Below are 17,125 nucleotides of genomic sequence, written 5' to 3' on the forward strand. Positions count from 1 at the left end.
GAGACAGTAGAGTGTAGACACCTGGGGGACTCGCTCTGTTGAGACAGTAGAGTGTAGACACCTGGGGGAGCCACTTTGTCAGACACCGGGGACCCACTTTGTCGTCTGCCTCGAGAGTCTCTTCATCACGTGGTCTGGCGCCAAGCCCAGGCCTGTCCATGATAGGAGTGTCTCAGGGCGACACAGCACTGTGCAGCATGCTCCCGGGGCCCTGGCCGTGCTGCAGGTAAGCATTTCCTTGGAGCCGAGAGGTTGGCAGGTCAGATGTGCCAGCCTCTCCTCAGGAAGAAGCCCAGGTGATCTGCCCCATGGATGTGATGGTCTTGGAAGCCCGAGGGGCCATTCTGCTCCACCCTCCAGGGCCTCCTTTGTGCCGGAATCCAGTGAGGACAGGAAGCTTGCGTCGCATCCACATGAGACTCATGGGAAATTCCCACCTCATCGGCGCAGGGCGACTGACCAGGCTGAATTGGGTCCTGATGGGATAACATGGAACCCAGGGGGAGCTGGCGGACTCCCCCCCACAGCAGTGAGAGCACAGTGGAGGGACCCAGAACCTGGTCTCCCACCCACAGGGCTGCCTCCGACCGTGGTCCAAACAGGCTTCTGGTTCACACGGTCTTTGTGGGGGGCCTTCTGGAAGAACCCCAGGATGGATCAGGGCAGGCTGTCATGAGGAGGGCGGGGGCCATCCCAGGAGGTGACTCTGACTGTCTCTCCACAGGAGCTCTGTGCGTCTGCTGATCCGGAAAGTACAGCACGCTCCCAAGGACATGGGCATCCAGCCCCGGGCTGAGGCAGCCTGGCAGTTCTTCATGTCGGACAAGCCTCTGCACGTGGCCGTGGTCCTCAGCAAGGAGGTAACCATGACCCAGGCCAATGCCAAGCACCTGAGGAGCCAGGCCGGGGGCCACTCTCTTCACAGCCTCCGCTGGTGACTCGCAGTCCTGTGTCTAGGGCAGGGTCAAGTCCCAACGCCGGCCAGCAAGGGCTGTCTTCAGAACTTGCAGTAGGATCTCCGGGACACTGTCAGTAACCCCACTTGGTCCTGCTCACTGACAGTCTGAGGGCAAGACAGGGTGGCATTCCCACATAGCGACCTGCTAAAAGCCCCCCATCTTCGACCCCCCTGCCCAGCCATGGAGACCCTGCAGCCCCAATAAACCCCTCAGTCACCCTCAACCCCCGGTGACCCTGCCTGCATCCGCGTCGAAGGATGCTCCGTTTCATGCCAAGGGCTGATGGCTCAGTAGTAGATTGCCAGGCCTTTCTTCTGAGGCGCCCCGGGTGACCTCAAACTTCCAAGCTCTCAGTGAACAGCTGAGCACCATCTCACCCGCGGGCACCGCCCTGGGGTCTCAGCATCAGCAGGCAGGGGCTTTACCAAGAGCTTGTTTCCATAGAAGCTGCACAGGCAGGTGGGTCGCATTGAAGGCTCCCTCTGCGACGGGCCGTGGTGGAGAAAGGGGAAGAACCCCGGGTCCGGGTGCCCCAGAGCGTGCTCTGGAGACTTCTCTAGAAGAGATGTGTTCCTCCCCCTTCACCCTGGGTGTCAGCCCGGGGAAGCCTTCGTGAATGGGACCCGAGGAAGATGGTGAAGGATTGAGAAGGCCCCACCGCGCCAAGCCCCTCCTTGCCTGACTCGCGGCTCACTCTTTTCAGATCTTTTTCCACGGGGAGCCCATCCCAGTGACCATGACAGTCACCAACAACACCGAGAAGACCGTCAAGAAGATCAAAGTGTTAGGTAAGACCGTCCTCCCCAAGGTGGAGGGGGCGTCCTCGGGAGTCCGTCTGGCCACTTCTGGGGTCGGCCGCCATGGACAGCTGGCCTTTGGAGGGACAAGGACCGCACCACTCCCGTGGCTCCCAACACCCAGCCCAGTCGATCGCCAGAGGCCGTGAAATTGATTCCAACGCATGGCGGTCCCATGTGTCGCAACAAAACTGTTAGCCGTGTGGCTCTGCAGGGCTCATTGAGGGGGGATCACCAGACCTGCTTCCCGGTGGGCTAAGACCCTCACCCCTGCCCAGCTTTGGAACCACTTCCAATTTGGACAGCGTCCCTGGTGGGCATTCTTCCTGTTTCCCCACCCTCCTGCCTCCTGGGACAGGGGAGTGCGGTGGGGGACCTGACCCTGGGGAGGCCATGGGGCTTCTCTTCTGGGGTCCAGGATGCATTTCATTTTCAGAGTGGTGTAGCAGGAGGAAGGACAAGATTCTGGGCCCCAGGGCTTCCTGGGGGCCAGGCCTTTGGAAGTGCCGAGGCCCAGCCGCAGGGGAGACTTCAGATCTCATACCCCCTGAGTGGATGTGCTTTGGGCAGGGGGAGTGGTCACGCGGGGCCTGAGCCAGCAGGAGCAGGGGACTCAGCCTAGCGGGTCGGACGGCAGCGAAGAGGGAAGGTGCCTCCTGCTGGCTGTTCCTACACAGTCCCTCCTCGTGAAGGCTGTCGACATGCACGAGCTGCTGGGCCGATGCAAGTCCGTGCCAACTCACAGCGACCGACAGTGACCGATAGAGTGGGCCTGCCCCCAGAGGGGCTCAGCATTGCCGTCTTTGTGACCAGGGCTTGTCACGTTGTTTTTCTGAGGTTTGAATCTCTGACCTTGTGGTTACGCAGTGAGGTGCCTAACCACTGTGCTACCGGGGCTGAGAGGGCAGCCGAGTGCAGGCATGGTCTTCCATGATGCAGTGGACTGACCTGGGAGGGGCCTCTAGGCCCATATGGAATGGCCAGCACAATGCCTTAGGGTCTTACATGAAAAACAAAAACACCGAAACCAACCCCAAAACCCCCTCTCTCTCCTTGAGTCCCTTTTAACCCACAGCGACCCCAGAGGACACATTGGAATGGCCCCTGTGGGTTTTTAACTCTTTACCTCTATGGGAGTAGAAAGCCTCATCTTGCTCCCTCACAGTGGCCCGTGGCTTCCAGTTGTTGGCCCTGCTGCGTTAGCAGCCGCCACCCGCAGGGCTCCTCGCATCTGGTGTTGTTGTTGTTGTTGTAGTTGTGTGCCGTACAGTCCGTTCTGGCTCCTGGCAACCCTGCCTCGTGCTCCCCATTGGTCTTATGCTTCCGCCCATTGCCGCAGCCGCTATGTCCGGCCATCTCAGCGAGGCCTTCCCCCTTTCTACTGCCCCTCCACTGTCCCAAGATGCTGTCCTTCTCCAGGGACTGGTCTCTCCTGACAACATGTCCAAAGTATGAACGAAATGAAGTCTCCCCATCCTTGCCTCTAAGACAGCCTCCTGGCTGCGCTGCTTCCAGGATAGGCTTGTTTGTCCAGAATAACGTCCCAGGGGACCAGCTAGCTGTCTCCGTCTGCCCGGGCCTGAGACTTTCCAGGAGGTGGGAGGGTTGAGACTCAAGTAGGGATGGTAAGACAGGCGGTCACCGTGGGTGCTATCCGGAACCCCTCCTTCCTTGCCGTGCACCCACCATAGACAAGGTGGGAGGATTTGGATGCACAGGTACAGAACATTCTAGATTTTCTTACTGCTAATAAAAACCCAAACCAAATCCAGTGCCGTGAAGTCTGTTCAGGCTCCTGGTGACCCCTGTGTTGAGGAGCAGAATGGCTCCTAGGGGTTTTCTTTATGGTAGGGGGTCACCAGGCCTTTCCACCCTGGCGCTGCGGGGGGCATGTACCACCTCCTGTTTCTAGCTGAACACAGACCACTCGTGCCCCCTGGCAACAGGGGCCTCACTGGGAGAGACAGGGCTTTCTACTCTCAAAAAGAGTTAGAGACTCAGAAACTCACCAGGGTGGGGAGTGGTCCACCTTGTTCTACAGCAGCGGTTCTCAACCTGTGGGTCGCGACCCCTTTGTGGGGTCGAACAACCCTTTCACAGGGTCACCCAATTCATAATAGTAGCAACATGACAGTGATGAAGTAGCAGCAAAATAATTTTATGGTTGGGAGTCACCACCACAGGAGGACCTGTATGAAAAGGTCGTGGTGTGAGGAAGGGTGAGGACCACTGCTCTATGGGGTCACCATGGGGTGGCATCGACTCAGTGGCTCTGAGTTTGGTTAGGGACCTCATGGGACTCTTAGCTTGATCACAGTGGTCTTGTTCTGTGTTCATCTAATGTGTACGCCTTCAGGACTGTGTGTGGTTGTGGGGTGTTGTTGGGTGGCTCCTAACTCCCAGTGGTCCCCGTACAACGGGCAGTAGTGCTGTCCAGCCCTCCGTCTTTGTTGGGCCTGCAGTGATGGAGCTGCCTGCTGCCTGTCATGCTCAATAAAGCAATCCACAGGGGGGGGGTGCTGATATAGGGACATTGGGTGAAAAATGATCTCTGGAAGTCTAATGAATCCTGACTTCAAAGCACCCCCCTCCCACTCGGTAAAAACAATGGGTTGGATTTCTGAAACAGAATGTTACATGTTTCCATAGGCAGGACACCTGAGTTCTGCTCACCAACGGATCCCTTTCACCCTCAAGCTTGGTTGTAAATAGCAAGGCCATCATTTTAATCCTCGCAGAACCCCGTGTTAGAGGCAATTATCATTCTCATTTGCCTGACGGGGAACCTGAGGCTGCGAGGAGCCAGATCCCTCCACCCCACAATTCACAGCTGAACTACAAGTTGGCATCCACACCGTGGCACACAGCCACAATGACTACTGGCCCTGGAGTTCCTGGCTGGTGCAAACGGGCCCTGAGACATATTCACACGGACAAGACAACCGCAGTGTTTCTAGTGTGATCTTCACACGGACAAGACAGGTCCCCTCCGACACATGGGGTCCCCGTGGGTCAGAGGTCACTGACAGCATCTGCTGTTACTGGGGGTCCAGCCGCATCCTTCCCCCCCCACCCCCCTGCTCCACCCAGGCACCAGACCTATTGGGCTTCCAGATGTTCCGAGCTTGGGGAACTGGAAGGTGGTTCAATAAGACCGAGGGTCATGGGAGGAGGCAGAGTTTGGGGTACAGAGAAGGGTGCCCAGGGATGTCTGATGGATCAGCTCAGCGGGGAGAAGAAGCTATGGATCATGGACGGGAGCCCGCCCCGCCCCGCCTCACCCCACCCCTCCCTCCTTTGCAGTGGAGCAGGTGGCCAACGTGGTCCTCTACTCCAGCGACTACTACGTCAAGCCCGTGGCCACGGAGGAAGCTCAGTGAGTAATGGCGCGCACTTCTGCACCGGGGGTGACTTCCGGTCCGGTTCCCCACTCCGTGGACCCCTGATGCGGAAGCGGGAAGCCCAGCTGCCCCGCCTGCTCCTTCCCACTCGGAGGGCTGCTGTGGAAGTTAGCATCTCCACCTGCCACCCGAGAGGTCCGGAAGGAGGAGAGGCAGGAACAGAGGGCAACGTTGCCATGGCCATGGCGGTGCCTTCTGACAGTTTATTCTCAGAGTGAAGCGTCAGGAACCTTTATTCTGAAATAGCTCACCATCTTGTGTTGCCCTGCACGCAGCACACGGACCTCAGCTCGGCAGTTACTGCACGTGCAGTTGTGTGTCTGTTCTCACGCTCTGCGTGATCGGGTGCCGAGGCTGCTGCAGGAGAAGTACCACGAGGGGTGGCTTTCACAAACAGAGGCTGATTTTCTCACAGTGGAGGAGGCCGGACGTCCCCAGTCAGGGCCTTGGCACGGGGGAAGGCTCTGCTTTTGGCTCTGGAGGAAGATCATTGTCCCTTCAGCTTCCTTGTGGGGTTAAGGGGAAGAGGGAACCCCACAAAACATCACAGGTTCGGTAGGCGCAATTGTACAGCGATAATAAGTAGAGGTTATAGTAAAGTCATAGAGAGCATGAGAGTTAAAGGATAGAGTCAAGTAATGGAGTCAGACGCAATTCATGGTAGCATAGCTCACCTCAGCCAGGCTTGATGGTCCTCGTGGAGGGGGCTTAGCCGTCAGAGAAGAAGCCGCTGCTTCGTCCTCCTTAGTCACCTTCTCCAGCCACCCTCCCGAGAACCAGGGAGCCTCCTTATTTATTGCTAACCACGCATCATAGAGTCATACATCACAGAAAGGGGCAATACAATTCGTTCTAGAACAAGTTTGATCACTCTAATGTCTCATATAATAAAACAGACAATTACTATTCTGGGAGGCATGCAAGTTCCCTGATAGTGGACAATAACCTGAGTCACCAGGAGGGGTATTAACATAGGGGTAGTAACATAGGCAATACAATCAATAGGAGGGGAATCACCTAGGGGTGTGCCCACATTGGTTGTGGAATAAACAGTGGTGTCTGCTTGATATAGACAGCTGATAATGACTATCTAACCTTGGTCACCCTTGGGCGGGTTTGCCCTCTCTGGTATCTCCTGCAAGTGAACAGACCACCATTATCCTTATCAGAAGGGAGTGGGTCTTATTTAGGGTGAGTCAGACTAATAGTCTAGCCACTATAGATGGCCAATGTTAAGGAGAATAACCTCTGACCTACTTTCGCTGATCACCTATTGTACAGTCACTCTTAAGCAGCTAAGTCTGGTACATATTTTGGGGAGACAAGAGAAATCCTTCTGTTCCCTACACTTCCTTGTCTCTTCCTGGATCCGTGGAGATTTCCACGTGGCTGAGCTTCTCTCCGATCCCATCCCGGCCTGCTCTTTGGCTAGTTTAACCTCTTTTATATCTCAGGAGATTGTTTTAAAACACAAGGACACACATGCTGCCTCATTAGCATAACAAAGCCAACCTCTCCCCAAATGTAATGATAGCCACAGATGTAACAAGACCCAAACTCACTGTCACCGAGTCCATCCTGACTCCGTGTGACCCTGTAGGACAGAGCAGAGCTGCACCATCGAGTTTCTGAGGCTGGAAATCTTTACAGAAGCAGACTGCGTCATCTCGTCCCCTCATCGTGGCTCGTGGGTTCACACCAACCTTTCCGCTGCCAGACCGATGCTTAACCTACCATGCTGTTGTTGGGAGGTGCGGTCGGGTTGTCGTGGCAACCCTAGGGACACCAGCAGGAAACACTGTCCAGTCTTGCTCCGTCCTCACACTTAGTCTATGTTTGAGCCCATCGTGGTGGCCATCCATCGTTCAACGGCCTTCCTCTTTGTCGCTGCCCCTCTGCTTTGCCAAGCGTGATGTCCTCCTCCAGGGACTGGTCTCTCCTGACAACGTGTCCAAAGTTCGTGGGACAAAGTCTCACCATCCTTGCTTCTAAGGAGCACTCTGGCTGTACCACTTCTAAGACAGATGTGTTCGTTCCTTTGGCGGCCTGCGGTACTTTCGGTATTCTTCACAAGCACCCCATTCAAATGCATAGAACCTTCTTGGACCTTCCTTAATTCAAAGCCCACCTTTCCCATGCATAGCAGGCGGTTGAAAATACAATGGCTTGGGTCAGGTGCACTTTAGTCCCCAGAGTGCTACCCATATGTGTAGAGTGACTATGAGTGCTACCATAGGGTTTAGGATTTACAACATTTCTTTTGGATTGACAACATTTCTCGTGGCATCACAGTTCTTCGCAACAGGAGCACTCTACTCTGGTCTTGTTGCTGGGGTGACCAGTGACCAGAGGCCTCTGGAGGCCACTCTGGAGGAGACAGGGTGTGGCTCTCTGCTCCCTGGGCTGGTTGGCCCCATTGAACCCCATGGGATATTCTGGAAACCCAGTGGTTCCAAGCAGGCTTCAGTGTTAAGAAGACTGTCCCCGTGTTGGTGCCAGCCTGCTCTGAGATTTCACAAATCCTGTCCTGCTTCTTGTAAGGCAGATCCATAGACCCCCCTAGCTCACCTTTTCAGTAAGATCCAGGGGCCTTGGGTCCTGCAAACATGCTCTAGGAGGACTCGGGCCTCATGGCGTTGGTGGAAGCTTTTGCATTTCTCGGTTTCAGTGAACCAATTCTCAACTCTGTTTTTCTTCCTCCAGAGAGAAAGTGCCCCCAAATAGCACTTTTACCAAGACCATAACCCTGGTGCCGCTCCTGGCGAACAACCGGGAGAGGCGGGGAATCGCTCTGGATGGGAAGATCAAGCACGAGGACACAAACCTGGCCTCCAGCACCATGTGAGTGCCCGGCTCGCCCCACAGTGGGCGCCACACTGGCCTGCTGCCCTGTCTTGTCTCTCTCCGTGGGCTCAGAAGCATGATGGCCTGGCTCAGTCTGGGCGCTCTAGAGAAACATAACCCGTGAAGCGCCTAGCTCAAGGGAATGGTTCACCCCCTGGTAGAGGCTGGCAAGTTCCAAATATGTAGGGTGGAGGTCAGGCTGAAGGTTTCTCCCGACTCATGCAGCTGCCAGGACTCATCAACCCAAGACTGGCAGGTCAGACGACTGCAGGGGTGAGCGAATCCCAGATTGGCTGCTGATGACCCCACGATTAGCAGGCAACGTGGCCAGCCACTGGCTGAAGTGCTAAAAATCAGAGGTCAGATACCAAGCCAGATACAGGCTGGCAAAAAGCAAGCACGCTTTGCCCGAGGGTCTACAAATGTTGGAATCAGGCAACACTCCCAAGGAAATTCCCTTTCAGTTGATTGGCTGCTCATGGCAGGGCTGTCATAGAAGTGGTTACATTGTAATAGATCTTATCAGAGGCGATGACTGCACTGAGAACTCTGGCCAGCCAAGTTGACACAACTGCATCACAAGCCCTGATAAGGACCCAACTCCCACCCCAGCACGATAAGCTCATCATAACTGCGCAAGTTTGTTATAAGGCTGTCTCCAGGGTCCACAGTACTTTGCCAAGGGTTGTGCAGAAGGTCAGTTAATGGTCAGTTAATGGGCAAGCAAAATCTACTCCTGACCATGACCTTGTGCTTTTTGCTCATCCCTCAACTTCAGGGCTGCCTTCCAGGGCCCTCAGATGGAACAACTGCTGGAGGAACGTGTGTGGGGTGTGTGTGTGTGTGTGTGTGTGTGTCTGTGTATGTGGTGTGACACACACACACACAGAGAGAGAATATCTTCCAGTCAAGGAAGGTCACAGGATGAAAGCTGGCAGGACACCTCAGCTTGGGTCAAAGCCACATTCAGTCCCCAGCTTCTGTTTGGGCAAAGGAGTAGAGTTTCAGGCTTGGATCCTCCTTCCTCCCCACCTCTGTTGGCTGGTCACAGCCACTCTCCAGATTGTGTTTGGCTGCCTCCCACAGTTCCAGACAAAGGACACTTGGCTCCCTGGAAAAGAGCTGTCTGGTGAGGCAGGGGCATGGTGGCCCAGTGGGCTGGCACCCTGGCTGGGGGTCTTCTCCTGCACCCAGACCTTCCTGCTGTGACTCAGAAGCTCCATCTCAGCCGCCCTATCCACCTTCTGCCCGCAGCCTCCCGGGCTAGGTTCCGCCATTATTCATGCAGCTTAGCTAGCAATGGGAGTGCCCACTGTGGGCTGTCCTGCCAGGTTCAAGCCCCCCCCCCTGCTCGATCACGTGACGCAGTAATCTAGAAGGTGCCTTGCACGGTACCTGTCACCAGTAGGAGCTCTGTGAAGAGTCTGCCGAGGAAATCACCTGTGAGACTGCGCCGTCTCTGAGACCCAGTGGCTCTCCATTCAGACACGTAAACCCTCATGGAGGTCTCGCTCGGTGCCAGCGGAGATGCTGAGGGCTGGGGACACGGAGCTGTGGGGACAAAGGCAGGTCCACTCACCACGGGGATGGGGGCGGGGAGGAAGAGAAGGAAGGAGCATCATGCCCCACTGATCTTCCAGAGCAGAAACACCAGCTACGAGGCACCAAAAGCCCTTCTCCCCCGCCCCACATCCACCCAGCTCAAGGGTTCTTAGGGTTCTCCGTTTCCCAGGAAGAGCCCCCCACGAGGGCAGGCCTGGACGGGAGCAGAAAGGACGCTCCTTGTGTCCTTGGTGACTGCCACTGCCCCTTTTCTTCTCCTTGTCTCTGCAGCCTCAAGGAGGGCATAGACCGGACCGTCATGGGGATCCTGGTGTCCTACCAGATCAAGGTGAAGCTCACGGTGTCAGGGTGAGTGCCCCCGTCCCCACAGCCACCTGCTCTGTCTTGACCTGTGACATCCGAGCTATCCCAGTTCTGAAGGCTTGGGAGACAGGAAGAGAAGGCCCACGTCATCTCTTGCTGGACAGAGTTCGGGAGAGACCGTGTTCGTGTGGTTTCCCGGCTCTGTCTGATGACCTGCTAAGCGGGAAAAGGTGGAGAGGCTGTCCGTGAAATGTGGGCCTTGGGGGCATGACACTGCCCTCCAGCACATGCATAGCTGTGGGCCTGCTGGTGGTGCGGCAGGTGCATGCTCAGCTGCTGAGGGTCGAACCTGTCAGCTGCTCAGATGTGGTGGTCTGCTCCTGTGAATATTTATAGCCTTGGAAAACCTCTGGCCGGGTTCTGCTCTGTCCTGCTGGGTCACTGTGAGTGGCATATAGGCCATGGCCACGGGCAATAGCAGGGGGACACACAAGCAGTGGGACTTGATGTGCAAAGACAGAAGTCGGTAGGATGTGGCATTGTCTTTGGGTTGGGTAGGGGGGCAACTGTCATTCAGTGGAGCCTGCTGAGGCATCTGTCCCTAAGGGAAGAGCCTCCTCCCCTTCACTCTGTGCACCCTGCATCCACAGACATTCAGAATCTTCTATTTATTTTTTTTAAAGTAAAACATTTTATTGGAAATCTCTTTGAATACATTTTAAGTGTCAGCTCAGTATTTCCAAACAGGGTGGTCTAGAGAAGGGGGGCTGCCACCTGCGAACAGTTGTCTGGCCCAGCTGCTGCAGGAGCTGGTCTGTGCTCCCCCCAGATGCAGCTGGGGTCAGGATACTGCTTCCCGGACAGCTGTTGCCTATAGAGGCCAACAGCTGGGAGCCGGAGGGGGCTGTCGGGAAGCGGGCACAGGGCTTTCCATGCAAGGCCTCAGAGAGCTGAGCTGGGGGCCGTCAGTAACTTGTCAGGGGTGAATGTGGGTTGGTCTAGCAGGCCCAGGGACGGCCACGTCAGGACGTGGCCTGACCCCAGGGCAGTCGGACAGCGTAGCTGGGGCGTTTCTTTGTGGCAGAGTGCCTGTGCTGGGCCTGACTCAGCCCCACCGGCCTGGAGGTCAGCCCCGCAGGTGGGAGGGAATCTATTATTCAGGGAGACCTCCCCACCCCGGAGTCAGGAGGGAATGGCTCTCCAGTGTGGGGTGGGAGAACATTTCCCATTTCTTTAGCCTCATCAGAAGAGAGGAGAATCTCGGCTTCTGGCTCCCTGTGTCCAAATCCCATTGGAAAACGGCTCTGGCTTTGGACCCGTTCGGCCATTAAAGGCTCGGCCCCCCACAAGCCCAGGTTGCTGGGCCCTTTGGGAGTTGCTCGGATTTGGGGTGGGGCCATCCTGCCCATGAGTCGAGTTTATCAGAATGCAGGGTGCTTTCCTTCCTTTGGTCCCCAGAGGATCTAGAAGCGGGCGGAGTCCTGGCCACATCCTGCTCCAAGGATCCTGCTCAGTGTTCTCGAGCCTGGGCTTCACCCTTGAGGTTCCTCTTCCCAACGGATCCTCTTGAGGAAGAGATGGAAGCCCGAGGCGAGGGGGAAAGTCACACGCCAGGTGGACAGTCACACCAGGGAGGTGGTACACCCACTGGCTCCTTAGGACACGCCGCCACGGGAGCTCAGCAGGGCCGTGTTTGTCCAGGAAGAAAGCTCAGCGGGCAGGCATGGATAAGAAAGAAGGACAGATGGACACAGAGAGCCCAGGGAAGAAGTGGGGAGAGCTCTGTGACGTTGCCATCACTGTCACGGGACAAAATGGGTATGACTTGTGGAATGGAAAACCAATTTTGTCCCGGAAACTTTTGTCCAGATCAGCATACTCCATTCCTGCCGACTCACAGCAACCCTATAGGGCAGGGAAGAACTGCCCCTGTGGGTTTCAGACACGAAGTGTTTCACGGGAGTGGAAAGCCCCATCTTTCTCCCGTGGAGCCGCCGGTGGAGTCACACCTCGGACCTTGAACTCAGCAGCCCAGCTCCTGACCACGGCTCCTGACCACGACTCCTGACCACGACACCACCAGGGTGCCTTCAGTCACAATAAACAGCGTGAAAGACCAAGACACTCAGGGCCACTGAGTCAATCTGACCCACAGCGACCCTACAGGACAGAATAGAACTGCCCCTTTGGGAGAAGGACAGAAAGGCTCACCGTCCTTCCACTGAGCAGCCAGTAGGCTCCAGCAGCTGGTCTTGGGGTTAGCAGCCCAACCTGTGACCCCCCCCCTACCCCACCGGGGCACCTAACGCCCCCAAAAGGAACAAAGTCAGGGAGAGACTTCAGCTGGGGTGAGGTCTGTGACGTGAGGCCGTCCTGCCTCTGGGGGACGGGAAGGAACGCTGGGTGCCTCCTGTGGGCTCGCTGCCCATGAGCCTGTCTGTTTTGTCCCCCAGCTTCCTGGGCGAGCTGACCTCCAGGTAAGACGCTCCCCTTCGCGCCTCCCTTTGGTTCCGGATATCCAGGCAGTGAGCTGGGGTCTGAGCACGACGCCGGTGGACTCTGGTTTGGGGGCAGCTGGATTCAGAGGGACGGAGAGCTGTGAGGCTGGGTGCTTGTGTGAGATCGTAGCTGGGCCTACACCGGACAAGGACACACACACACGACTTGCACCTTGCAGCTGCCTTTAGGCTTATTTTTCGCACCATGGCAAAACACACCTACCATCACATTTTCCATTTTAACTATTTTAAAATGTACGATTCAGTGGCCCTGAGTACTTTCGAAATATTGTGTAGCCCTCACTACTGTCTAGCTCCCCAAACTTCTCATCACCACCAAAAGAAACCACCTGCCCAGTTAAGCAGCCCCTCCCCGTCCCCTTTCCCATCAGCCTCTGCCAACCATCAACCTACTGTCCATCTCCGGAAACTCGCTGACGGTGGGCATTTCATGGATGTGGTCCATGAAATGGACCCTTTTGTGACCGAGTTCCCTTTCACGGCTGAATGATAATTCCACGGCATGGGTGGACCATATCTCGTGCATCCGTTTACCTATGGAGCGACACTGGGGTGGTTCTCACCACTGGCTACTGTGAGGGGTGATGGCTGCCTTTTCGATCATGCATAAAGAGGGAGCAGGTGAGGGGGTATCTGAGACAGACACCCACCTTCCACAGCCCTGAAGCCCAACCCCTGTTCTCTCTTGTCCTCACCTGTAACTGCAGGTGGGCCTTTATCTTTAGACCCCTTCTGCACCTGACTCGGACAGAGAGGCTTCATTGTAAAGAAATGAGCTTAGACCCAAGAGGTGACCCCCTGGGCAGGAGGCCCGGGTGCAGTGAAGTGTCACCACCTTCCCACTCATCTCCCCAGCCCCACCCCCAACACCGTTTCCATCTGCTCCATCAGCATTTCCCTTCTGCCCCGCCCCTCCCCCTCTTCCTTCTTCCGGACAAATTCCCAGGTGCCCCAAAGCCCTTTGCCTTTGTCATCCTCAGGACTTCCCTTCGGTCTGCTCCTTAGCAGGTCACCAGGGCGGGCAGCCCTGGCCTGGAACGTGCCAGCCCCACAGAGAAAAGATGGCCTGCTTTACTGTGGGTGGGTGGTGGGGGAAATTTTTGTGTCAACTCTTCTCTCTCCTGGTCCTCACCTCTGCTGTCCCCACAATGTCCTCTCACGGTCCCAAGCAGCCAAGAGTCAGGAGGGTGGGGCAGTGGTAGACTTTGACGTCCCGGTGCAGTCAGGTCTGATTCCCGCCTGTGCCCCTGGTGCACTCTCAGGCGGTACTCTGGCCTGTTGCTCGGGTTCCAGCAGAGCTTCCAAACGAAGGCAGGGTAGAAAGAGAGGCCTGGAAACCTCCTTCCAAAACTCAGCCCTTGAAACCCTCTAACCCCCATGGCGTGAGCCACCGGGGCACGAGGAAGGTGCAGGATGGGACAGCGTGGGGCCCAGGCCTCAGGGTGGCTGAAATGTAGCGCCTGGTCACACTCCAGGGAGAGCCTTAGAGCTCTCCTCAACCGCTTCCTGACAGCGGGACTTGTAAAACACAAAAACAAAGGCAGTTTTATTGGCCCATAATCCACATTATCATATAACTCAGTCGTTCAATCATATCAAGAAGAGTTGGACAGTCATCGCCAGAATCAATTTTAGAACATTTTCTTCTTTCTTTCTTTTTGGTGCTGAAATCCGGGAGCGATTTTCTTCTTTCTGGTACTTATTGCTACCTACTCCCTACCCACCCACCTCCACCACCCCCCGTCCCCCCACTACCAGCACCCTCACCTCCCCTGTCATCCCCGAAAGGAGCCTTTAATCCAGTAAATCTCCATAGATTTCAGTAAATCTCCATAGATTTACCTGCCCTGGATTTCTTATACAGAAAAAAAATTTTTTTGGAAAGCAAACACAAAATACAAACTAACAACAATAATAAAGTAAAACAGAGAAAGACTTCAACCTAAAGACAGCAGAAAAGTATTAAAAACTAGACCAGATTTAAAGGGAGTCCAAAGGGAGATCAAATGATGAGGTGCAACATCATTGACCTAGCCACACCTGCCATGATCCACTTCCCAGTGCAGCCTGCGGGACAAGGCTGCTCCATCCCTGGTCCGTGGTCAGAAGGGCTCACCGGAGGCTTCGTCCACGTGCATTTCCCCTGGGGGTTGTGCCTGTCGGTAGTTTTGTTGTTTTTTATTCCCCTGAAGTCTCACTCAGCTTCAGCCTGAGAATCACTGAGGCCGCGCTCTTCACGGTGCCTTTCAGAACTGTACGTGGGTGATGTGATGTGTGGGCGTGTGGTGTTGTGTGTGCATGCCTGGTGTGTGCGTGGCGTGTGTGCCTGTGCCCACCTCTCTCATAGTCTGCCTTCTTCATTTCACAGTGAGGTGGCCACTGAGGTGCCGTTCCGCCTCATGCACCCCCAGCCGGGGGACCCAGGTCAGTCGCCCAGCGTCCTGCCTTTCTCTCAGCTCTCGCCGTTTGTGCTCACGGGTCCTCATCTTTCCCAAGCACCTCTCTGACGGATGGCCAGGTGTCCACAATGCCACTTTGTCCCCAAGGTCACAGGCAGCCCCAGAAAGGAGAGCAGGCATGAGTCCTGCTGACCCAGGCAGCTGGTGGGGAAGGGAGAGTGGGGGCGGGAGAGCCCTGCGCATGGACCAGGGACATTCCTGTTAGGTTTGAGTGCTACCAGCATGCTGAAACCAATACTTATTGATTATATACTGGTGATTGGAATTTGAAAGGTGGAAACCAGAAGGTCATTTGTCATCTTGGAGAATATGGCCTTGTTGAAAGAAATGAAGCCAGCGAGCACATGGTAGAATTTTGTACGACTAACGACGTATTTATGGCTAGGACCCCTTTTCACCCACACAGGGATCTTGCCAGAGGGAATACATAGGAAACAAATCTACTCTGTCTGGGGGAAGAGACCATAGAGAGGTGCCATGCCATTAGTCAGAACAGAGCCAGGGCCCGGCTGTGGACCAGACCATCAATTGCTCACATGCAAGTTCAAGGGAAGCTGGAGAAAATGGAAACACTCCATGGGAGCCAGAATATGACCGTGAGCATTTCCCACCTGAATTTTGAGACTGACTCAAGAGCAGGTTTGAACACTTAAATCCGAAGACCAGACACGTTGGGGGTTGGCCCCAGGACGTCATACTTGCAGAAAACAAAAAGTCCGTAAAAAAAAGAGCAATGTGGGTGTCAGCAGGGACTCTGAGATAAGCTTGCCACTGGAGCGCTAGCGAGAAGGAAGCCACGGAGCACGAGAGGTGAGCAGAAGACCTCAGAGAGAGCCACACGAAGCATTAGGGTGAGATGTGCAAAGGCACGGAAATTAGCCACCGGGGAGAACATGCTTAGGGTTTCTCAGGCTGGCAGAACTGAAGTAAGAATTCAAGGCCAGAGCTGTGATTTTGAAGAATGCTATGAGTCAGAGATTGAATGATGCAGGAAGCACCATGGGAAGATGGAAGAAATACGCAGTCACAGAACCAAAAAGAATCGATGGATGTCCAGCCATCTCAGGAGGAAGCGTGTGGTCAAGAGCTGACGGTACTGAGAGGAGACTGTTCGGCTGTACTGACAGCCTTGGGGCCGAAGAAGGCTTCCGAATTGGTGAAATACCAGTCGCGCTGTTCCAACAAATGATTGCAAAGCTGGAAGCACTTACTCATCTATGCCAAGAGATTTTGCAAAGAGCTACCTGGCCAATCGGCTGGAAAAAACATCCATACCTGTGGCTCGTCCAAAGAAAGGTGATCCAATAGCACGTGGAGACAACGGAATCATCCGCACTGAGTGATCTCACTGTCACGCACAAATACAACTTCCCCGAGGTTAATGCAAAACGTGGTTGATCAGCAAGGACTCCATTTGGTGGCGGTGAGTGTGCTTGTTGGCGCATCTTGGTTTAGGGCTTATCGTAAGGAGCCCTGGTGGTGCAGTGATTAAGCACTGGGCTGCTACCCCAACAGCCAGTGGTTCGAATCCACCAGCCCCTCCATGGGAAAAAGCTGAGGCAGCCTGCTTCTGTGAGGGTGACGCGTGGGAGATCGTGGGGAGCAGTTCTGCCCGCCCGTCCTGCCCTGTGGGGTGGCCCTAAGTTGGCATGAACTCACCAGCTTGGGCTTTGTTATTGTGAGATGCCTTCCAGTCGGTTCTGACTCACAGGAAACACCCCCAGTCCTGCCCCATCCTCGCCATTGTCCTTAAGTGTGAGCTTAGGGTTGTAGCCCCTGTGTCACTCTATCTCACGGAGGGTCTCCCTCTTCTCCACTGCTCCATCCACTTGACCAAGCACAATGTCCTTCACATGGTCTGGCCTCTCCTGGTAACATGTCCAAAGTCCTGGAGAGGAAGTCTCGCCATCCTCGCCTCTAAGGAGCATTCAATTGGCTGTACTTCTTCCAAGACAGATCCATCTGTTCTTCACGGTACTTTCTCATCTCTCCACCAGCACCCTAGTTCAAATGCACCAGCTGTTCTTCCGGCTTCCTTACCCACTGTCCAACGGTCACATGCCTCGGAGGCGATTGAAAACATCGTGGCCAGGGTCAGGCGCACCTTAGCCCTCAGTTACATCCTTGCTCTTCAACACTTCAAAGGGGTCTCCTGCAGGAGAGGGACCCAATGCAATGCGTCCCTTGATCTCTTGACTGCCGCTTCTGTGAGCGTTGATGGTGGATCCCAGCAAGATGAAATCCTTGCCGCCTACCATCATGATGTTAGGCTGGGGGGGG

At 55.3% G+C, this 17,125-nt stretch overlaps 1 protein-coding gene across 1 annotated transcript in view; it reads left to right on the forward strand.

Moving 5' to 3' along the window:
• The window catches only part of SAG (S-antigen visual arrestin), a 31,822-nt gene that overhangs the window by 12,507 nt on the left and 2,190 nt on the right, over positions 1-17,125 (forward strand). Inside the window, exons 7-13 of the mRNA XM_045294336.1 lie at positions 725-860; positions 1,663-1,747; positions 5,060-5,132; positions 7,861-7,998; positions 9,835-9,912; positions 12,321-12,344; positions 14,755-14,810. Of these exons, the coding sequence (XP_045150271.1) occupies positions 725-860; positions 1,663-1,747; positions 5,060-5,132; positions 7,861-7,998; positions 9,835-9,912; positions 12,321-12,344; positions 14,755-14,810 (590 nt within the window). The remainder of the gene's footprint in view (positions 1-724; positions 861-1,662; positions 1,748-5,059; positions 5,133-7,860; positions 7,999-9,834; positions 9,913-12,320; positions 12,345-14,754; positions 14,811-17,125) is intronic.

This window comes from Echinops telfairi, unplaced genomic scaffold, assembly GCF_000313985.2.
Source record: "Echinops telfairi isolate 266 unplaced genomic scaffold, ASM31398v2 ScPeMD7_3;HRSCAF=10, whole genome shotgun sequence".
In the NCBI taxonomy this organism is placed as follows: Eukaryota; Metazoa; Chordata; class Mammalia; order Afrosoricida; family Tenrecidae; genus Echinops; species Echinops telfairi.